General features: G+C 51.6%; 1 protein-coding gene across 8 annotated transcripts; it reads right to left on the bottom strand.

The window, feature by feature from the left end:
- Positions 1–976: 976 nt before the first annotated feature.
- On the bottom strand, positions 977–6,553 carry Hexim2 (HEXIM P-TEFb complex subunit 2). 8 transcript variants are annotated; one of them, XM_055620272.1, is made up of 3 exons: positions 6,334–6,553; positions 5,650–5,756; positions 977–1,986 (listed from the first exon to the last, which is right to left on the bottom strand). In XM_055620272.1, the coding sequence occupies exons 2-3, from the start codon at positions 5,710–5,712 to the stop codon at positions 1,111–1,113; spliced, it is 939 nt and encodes a 312-aa protein (XP_055476247.1). In that variant the 5' UTR covers positions 5,713–5,756; positions 6,334–6,553; the 3' UTR covers positions 977–1,110. The 8 variants fall into 8 exon arrangements, with proteins under 8 accessions (XP_055476247.1, XP_055476248.1, XP_055476251.1 ...); XM_055620273.1 differs by having other exon boundaries at positions 5,650–5,753; XM_055620276.1 differs by having other exon boundaries at positions 5,650–5,753; positions 6,367–6,553.
- Positions 6,554–8,344: the final 1,791 nt, after the last annotated feature.

Genomic DNA, 8,344 nt, shown 5'->3' with positions numbered 1-8,344 from the left:
TGCCAGGAGGGTCAATCTGTAACACAAGCTGGCTTGGAACTTGTGGTCCTCCTGTCTAAAGGCTGAAATTACAGGCCCATTATCATGTGGCAACAGGAATAGCGGGTTCTAGCTGAATCTGGGGGCTCCTGATCTTCCCCCCACCTCTAACTCCCTCACTGCAGGATGGGTATCCTGGAGAACCAATGGGGTCCCATCTAGAAGCTGGCTGTCTCCCCAGGCTTAGAGTAAGGAGAGACTGAGACCTCTCTGGGACAATGAGCTCACTCCATGCTTCTAGAATGCTGGCCAAATGTATCACTAAACCTTTATCTCCAGCAACCAAGTTTTTTTCTTTTCTTTTTTTTAAAGATTTTGTGTCTCTGTGTATATGTATGTACATGTGTGTATATATCACAGAGGTCAGAAGAGGGCATCAGATCCTCCGGAACTAGAGATCCAGACAGTTGTGAGTCACCTGTAGTTGCAGTCCTGCAACAGAACGGCAAGGTCTCTTAACCACTGACCCATCCATCATCTCTTCAGCCCCAACAGAAGGGGATGTGCTGCAGCTGGGAGAGCTCTTGCTTAGAACGCACAAAGCCCCGAGTTTGATTTACACAACATAAACCAGGCAAAGTGGTGTACACCTCCAATCCCAAAACTCGGGATGTGAAGGCAGAAGGATCAGAAGTTCAAGGCCAGCCTCAGCTGTCTGAAACTCTTCCAAGATACAAACAAACATTAGAAAAGTGAAGACGGCGGGAGAGATGGCTCAGTGGTTAAGGGCAACTCGCTGTTGTTCTAGAGGACCCAAGTTCGGTTCCTAGCACCCACATGGCAACTTACAACTGTCTGCAACTCCATCCCAAGGGGATCCAACCCCTCTTCTGGCCTCCACTGGTACTGCACACATGTGATACACAGTAAGTTTTTAAAAATAAGAAAGGCTTTTGAGTCTCAAGAGCCCTGATGAAATCAATTCTAGCCACTCTCGGCGGGTCTCACAAGGCCATTTAATTGCTCTGTAAAAAGTAAGGTGACATCAAAGAGGCAACAGTGGAAATGACAGGGGACACTCTGACCTTGCCTTAGCAGTTCTCAGCAGGGCAGGGGTGCCACGAGTAGCCTTCAGCTGTCACCTGCCTGCCTGTGACCCGGCTGGCCTGAGTGGTTGTGACATGGGGACTTATCCTGGGGTCTTGGGGTCCCTTCTGTGGCAGGCTTCTCCTGGTCGCAGCAGCTGCCCCCTCGGTGCCACATTTCCTTCTCCTGCCGAAGCCTCTGGTTCTCAGTCCGGAGCCTTTCCACCTCGGCAGCCAGCTCCTCCACCTGCTGACAGGGCTGCCTGCCGGGGCGCCCCTGCAGCCGCTGGAGCCTCCGAGTTTCCTGCTCAGCCTGTGACAGTCGCCTCTCTAGGTCCAGGTAGTCTCTCACCAGCTCCTGCTTGCTGCGGCCCTGAAGGCTCTCGGTGTGGTAGCGCTCGTAGGCCTCAGAGAAGTCCCTCTGCTGGAATTCCCCATGGGCTCGGCCCTGCCCGTCACTGTCCCCTGCCTCATTCTCCCCACTGGAGCCCGTGTGGGACAGCCCATGGAGCACGTCCAGGTTAGGCTCCTCCAGGTCACGGTCATTCATGAGGAACTGGGTGGTGTTGTAGGGTGCCAGGGGCTGGCCTTTGGCAAACATCTCCTCGCGGACCCGGGAGGCCCTCTGGCTCTGCCTCTCATCTCGCTGCTGCTTCTCAGCCCAGCTCAGCTCCAAGTAAGGCCTCCAGTGACGCTTGCGCTTCGACGGCCGCCTACGGTGCTTCTTTCGGGCCAGCGCCGCCTCCACTGAACAGCCCCCTGAGCTCTGGCTGCGGGAACCCTTAATGTTGCAGCTCGAGCCACCGCCAGCTGGAGCAACACCTTCATCTGAGTGCATCTCCCTTCCTGGTGGCAGAAGCAAGGACCCGCCAAAGTCATGAGGCTCATGGGCTACCTGGGGGCTCCGCAGACCACGAGAGGTCTAGAGAGAGGAAGGAGGGTGGATCAGACAGCCTTTCCCTGGGAGTAGAGTCCTTCCCAGCCCAGCCTGCCCTCTCACACCTGCCTCACCTGGTGTCTATCCAGACCCTCACCCTTTTACACCAATTCCCTTAGTTACTGCCTTTCTTCCAGTGGGGAGAAAAGCACCTCACCTGAGTATTTCATTGTCATTGGTCATTTCATTTTTCCTTTTTTTTTTCTTTTTAGGTAGCATTTCCATAAATCAGGTTGGCTTTGAACTCACTTGTGCTACCAAAGATGGCCTTGAACTTCTGATCTGCCTGCCTCCACCTCCTGAATGCTGGATTGCAGACATGTACCACCATACATCTGGTTTAGGCAGTGCTGGGGCTCAAACCCAACGCTTCATGCATGCTGGGTAGCCATTAACAGAGCTACCCCTCCAGCTCTTCACCGGTCATTTCATTGCCCAGAACAATACCAGACCTGGAGTACTATTCGAATGAATGACAGGGAAGACAGATGTGGTAGCTTATACCCTTAAATCCCAGCATTAGGGTGGTGAAGGCAAGAGGATCAAGACTTCAAGCCAGACTCAAGGACAGCCCGGGCTACCTGAACACCTCCACAGGTACCCACATTCGGAAGAGATTCATACTTGGTTTAATACTCTGCTATCCTTCAAACTGGGGGTCTTCCTATTGTAACCCCAGGCTGGCCTCAAACTCACTATCCTCTTGCCTCAGCCTCACAAGTAGCTGGGACCAATAGCAGGTACATGACACCGTAACCAGCTCTGAACTTAATAACTTCATAGAAGCCAGAGTCTCACGCATGCTCAGCAGACACAAGGTCACTCTGCTATATTCATAGCCCTTTTCTATTCTGAAATAGTCTTGATAAGTTTTCCAGGCTGAACTTGAACTCACTCTGTACCCAAGCAAGTCTCAAATTTATAATCCACCTGCCTCACCCCCCTGAGTACATAGGATTATAGGTGTGTGCTATCAGGCCAAGGGTTGAACTTGATAACCTGAACAGGGATTCCCTGGCCCCTCCCTGAAAATTATATGACTAATCCTACTTTCAGCTCTTTGCATAGTTGACCCTTTCCTATTCCTCATGCTTCAGTTCTGATGTTGCCTGTTCAGTGATGCTCTCCCTGAAAGACCCAATAAAGGTGGCTCTCCCTCCTCCCCTCTCCAGCTACTCTATCATGTCATGCACATAGGGAGCCACACAGATAGCACCCAGCATGTTACCATTCACCATACATCTTCATCCTCTGAGAGTGTGTCACTTTACCCCTATGCCCAGTAAATACGAGGTTGTTCCTTTCTTTGTGTGAGAGGCAGCAAGAGGTCCTGACCAGAGAGAGGTCACAGAGAGATTTCAGAGCTTTGAAGAGGTAGGAAAGAAACCATCAATCCCAGCACTGGGGGACAAAGGCAAGCAGATGAGTCTGAGGCCATCCTGTCAAGTTCCAGGCCAGCCAGGGTACACGATGAGACCTTGAGAGAGGAGGGAGGGAGGGGACAAGGGAGGAAGAGAGACAGAGCACAAGCACCCAAGAGGCACCTGCTTATCTGTGTGGTAAGGATGGGAGTCCTGGGTGTGGAGATAGAGGACTAATTGCTCTAAGTTTGTGGTTTGGGAAATTTCTAATAATAAGCACTATCATTGGCATGTTGTTTCATGCACCACGGCACCTGAGCAGGGGTTCCTTTTCAAATTTTTATTTTTTACTTATTATATAGGTGTATTTAAAGACACACCGTAATGACATGGCTTGAGTGTATGAGAGTGTGTAAGTGTGTGTGTGTGTGTGTGTGTGTGTGTGAATGTCTCGGTCACAGGATAACTTGTGGGAGTTGGTTTTCCCTTTCTACCATGTGGATCCTGGAGGTTGAACCCAAGTTATCAGGCTTGGTGCAAACATCTTTACCTGATGAGCCATCTTTTCAGGTTTGCTTTTGGGGACAAACTGTTTGCAGCCTTGTATATTCTATGAGTGTTCACATGGGTTGCTGGATTATTTTGGGGGGTTGCTTGTGAAAGGGTCTCACTTGGTAACCCAGGGTAGTCTGAAACTCATTCTGTAGCTAAACCTGGTCTCCAGTCCTCGGCGATCCTGCCTAAACCTACTGAGTTCTGGGATTACACACATGAAGCAGCCTGGTGTGTCTCAGTACGTGTTTCAGAGATCCCAAGGGAATTCAAGCAGTGTACATATGTTGTGAACTGTTTTCGGGATCCCTTCACCTGCAGGAAGATCACCAATCATGAGGGACTGACTGGCCTTGTCTTACTGGTGGCGTGGACCAACCAAGATGGCTCTGTGGCACCCTGGAGAGACAAGTGCTGAGAACGCAAGGCCAGGCTGGCTTACTTGTACATTTACAATCATTTACCTGTTCCTAGCCCTTAGTCCCCTAGGGATTCTTGCCTAAATCCAAGCCAGCTCTGTCCTTCAGCTTTCCCATTGTCTCCATTCTGAAGCACTGTCCCTCTACCACCATGATCACTGTAAAAACGAAGCTTTGTAACCTGCATGAGTCACCTGACCTCGCTGAACCTTCCAGCCTTGACATGCCATGCATTTCAAATTAAGTAGACCTAAGAGAACCTAGGAAGTAGAATGAAAGGCTTCTCTGAACCAGGCCATGTGACTCACACATATAACGCCAACATTCAGCACTCGGCAGCACTTGGGAAGCAGAGGCAAGTGAATCTCTGTGAGTTCCCAGCCGGCCTAGAACTCAACAACAAAAAACAAAGGGCTGGGCTTGTAGCTCCATGATAAAGCACTTTTCTAGCATTTGAAAGGCCCTGAGCTCAAGTCCCAGCACTGCAAAATTGACCCCCCCAACACACACACACACACACACACACACACCAACAACAACAACAACAACAAACCAAATTTCTGATTCTTGGTTCTCTTTGCTATTTTGGGAGCGTGGGTGATGAGAGAATTGGTAAAGTGAGCCAATGAGAGACAACATGAGCTTGGACCCTGCGGGCTCCAGTAGTCGGGACTTAGGATCTTTCTCTGAGGACTGAAGATCCTTCTCTTCTCTTTGCTTAGTTTTTCCTGCCCCCCCCCCACCCCCAGCCCCCTAACCTGTAGATCAGAACCTCTTTTCCTGTTTCGTTCTTGTTTCTCAGCCTGGGGGAGGGGGAGTGCAAATCTCCACCCAAGCTATTTGTCCTTGAGGTCACTTGCCGTGGAGAGGCAAGGCTCTGTTATCAGAAGATTCTAAGTTTAAAGTGGAATTTTCTTGCTCACAGTCTGTACAGGATGATTCCGGAAAAGGTACTGCAGCCCTCCGAATCTTAGCTTCGGTCAATTGGAAATCATTCCTACCTTGAAGGGCTTTTAGGAATTCATGAGATATCACTGAATCACATTCTGGCCCATTTCCCAGAGCACAGCGCAGACTCATTACAAACACTGGCTTTCAAGCCGGGTGTGGCGGTGCAGGCTGTAATTTTAGGACTTGTAAGGCAAGTTCGAGGCCAACTAGGGATACACAGAAAGCCTCCAGTCTCAAACAAACAAAAATAAAACAAAACACTGGCCTTCTAAATCTAAGAGCACATTTGAAACAAAACAACTAGGATTTTAGCTATTTGCCCCCACGGTTAGGGCTTCAGGTGGCCAGGAGGGGTGAGTACTTACCTTCGCCTGCTCCAGAGCACCTGGTGACTCTCTATTACAGTTGGAATGGTTGAGAGTGGCCATCTTCTCCTACTCTTGCAGGAGATGCCTTTAACTAGTGTCACCTGCTATGAACAACAACAGAAACCTAAGTCCTCAGGCAGAACCTGGTTGGTCAGGAATTGTTTGCCCCAGCAGCAGCCATTTTGTGGCCCCAGCCCTGCAACGCCTTCACTTCTCAATGAAGATTCCGAAGCTGCTTCCAATCCCCTAGTTTTCACACGACCTGCCAGCAAGTGGCCAAAGTGGGTAGCGAGACCCAAGTGGGTAGCGAGACCGTCTTCCTAATCCTGTGCCTCAGGCCTCTCCTACTAAGTGAAGACTAGGCTGGCAGTTAGGAAGGTAGGCCTAAGCTCTGTCAAGCAGAAAGGAAACTGCTCGGGGAAGCTTGGGGATGGGGTGAGTCTGTGGCTCCGAGAAGCCCCTCCATCTTGACCGCCTGGGCAGCGCCTATGGTTGAAGTCTTTTTTGTCTACAGGGCCTGGACGGCTACTCCCCTGCCTCAAGGGACGGGAAAATAGAGGAAAGAAGTCTTCATACTACATGCAGCTGACAGGAAAAATCAAATGGGGGTTTTAAAAATGGATTTCTTGGAAGAGGGGAAATAGTCATGGAAGGGAGGTTTTTAGCAAAGGTGGGACTGACCTATTTGCTGTCAAGGGCTTAAATGTACACCACTACCTCTGTGTGTCTTTCTGTGCGACCTCCTGTCCATGAAATTCTCCACGCCTCAGCCCTACCTCTTGCTGCAGTAGCAGCAGCTCTGGCCAAGCCGCTCAGGCACTAAGATGGGGGGAGATGGGGGACCGAAGAGGACAGGCTGGCAGCGCAGTGACTGCTGGGGGTTGTAGTTCTTCCACGCTAGGAAAGCTGCCCAGGTTACCTTCCCGGCCCCATTACGTCAACAACCATACCCAGGAACGCCAAAACCTATCTGCTTTTGCGTGGACGTCCCGCGCTCACCGAGCCCTTCTTTGATTGGGTCGCTCGTCTGCCAATCTCCTCACTCTTGTCAACAACTAGCTGTGCGGAAGCACAACCGCACCCGCCCCGTCAAGAACTCAATTAAAGAGTTCATTGATGGCGTTAGTCTTTACCAGGGAGAAAAATAGGTCCGGCTGGCGGGGGAGGGGCTTGGGCGCGGAGGGATCCCTAGCCTTGAGGAAGGCGACGAGAAGCTCGGCGGCCGCCGCCGCCGCCATTTTGGGCTGGGAGGAGGCAGCGGAGGGACTCGCTGCGCAGTGAGAGCACCCCATGGGGGGTGGTCCGGGCGCGGGGAGAGGCCGGGCCGAGTGGGCTGCCCGAAGCGGCGGCGCCGGGAGCCGGCGGGGGTTTGGGTCCGGGGCCCAGCGAGGGTGAAGGTTGGAGTCTCCCCGGCCGAGCCCAGTCCTCAAACCGTCCCGGCAGCCTCGCCTTTGAGAGCGGGCTTTTTCCTTTTTTTTTTTTTTTAATCTTTTTTTCTGTCTTTTTTTTTTTTTTTTTTTGGTAATTGCCGCCTATCTCCCGTGGTTCCAGCGGAGGAGAGGCCCCTAAGACGGCTTCCCCTCTGCTGTGCCTCCAGCGGGATGCGGATCTGGAGGCCGAGCTCCGCCGAGGCCTCTCCGCACCCCCATTCATCCGGGGTATGGCGGCAGGGCCCGGCGGAGCCGGACCCCCCCATCTGCAGGACGAGGTGGGCGCGATGCCAGTTGGAGAGACCCTGGCCTGCGGGGACGGGCCGAGGTTGCAGCTCTGGCCGCATGCCCTCCGCGGTGCTAGGCAAGCTGGCGGCGCCAGGGGCGCCCAGCCAGATGGCACCCACCTCTCCCCACCCCCGTTCACCAAGTCCATCCCACCCCTCAGGGCCGCGAAAGGCAACCACCTCTAACTTCTATAGCAACCACCAACTCCCCTGAGAGCAGCTAGATCCGGGCACGTGGAGAACTCCAGCTCAGTACTCGGGAGATTTCTCCCGTCGAGCCCCCGCTCCTCCCAGTGGCCTGACCTCCAGCGTCACCGTCCACTTTTGGAAACTCCTAAAGTGCGCTGTCCCACTTGAGATTTTTTACGCCAAAGGGATGGGGTTCTGCCCTTTCGCAGGGTTGGAACAAAATAACTCATAGAGTGACCACGGGTCCAGTAATAGAAATGGAGTGGCCCACTTCGGATACTTCAAAACCATGTTTGCGTTTTGAAATCTGAGCCATAACTTTTGGGCGAAATGACGGTGCTACAGGGGAAAAGTGAACTTTTAATTCCAGTGTAGTCTATGGAAGCCTACACAATGACCCGCTTAAAGTCTTGTTTCACCAACTAGAGAGAGTATATTCTATGCCACCTTTCACATTGTTGCTGGAGCCATCTCTCCTTTAGGTGTAGAAGGTTCTTACGTAGACATGGCAGTTTCATGTATGTGTAATATAGGATGTGGGGGAGACCTTTGAAAGAATAAATTTACAACTTAAATTATAGCACTGCCAGCTTTTAAAAGGCCAGAGTTTGACGTGATAGTGTCTTACTGAACTGCAGATTAAACATCTCGTTTCCTAGAGATTTCCAGGCTGCACCTTTAAATAATAGCTTTGTTATTCAGCTGTCAGTTAAAACTGTGTCCAGGTAGGCTCTGAGGTAGGTGGTTAACTAGCCGTTGGTATCTGTGGGTGCCTTGTAGTGAATT

The sequence above is a fragment of the Psammomys obesus genome, unplaced genomic scaffold (genome assembly GCF_907164565.1).
Source record: "Psammomys obesus unplaced genomic scaffold, mPsaObe1.curated_primary_1811, whole genome shotgun sequence".
NCBI lineage: Eukaryota > Metazoa > Chordata > Mammalia > Rodentia > Muridae > Psammomys > Psammomys obesus.
This window is presented reverse-complemented; position numbering and strand designations above follow the sequence as displayed.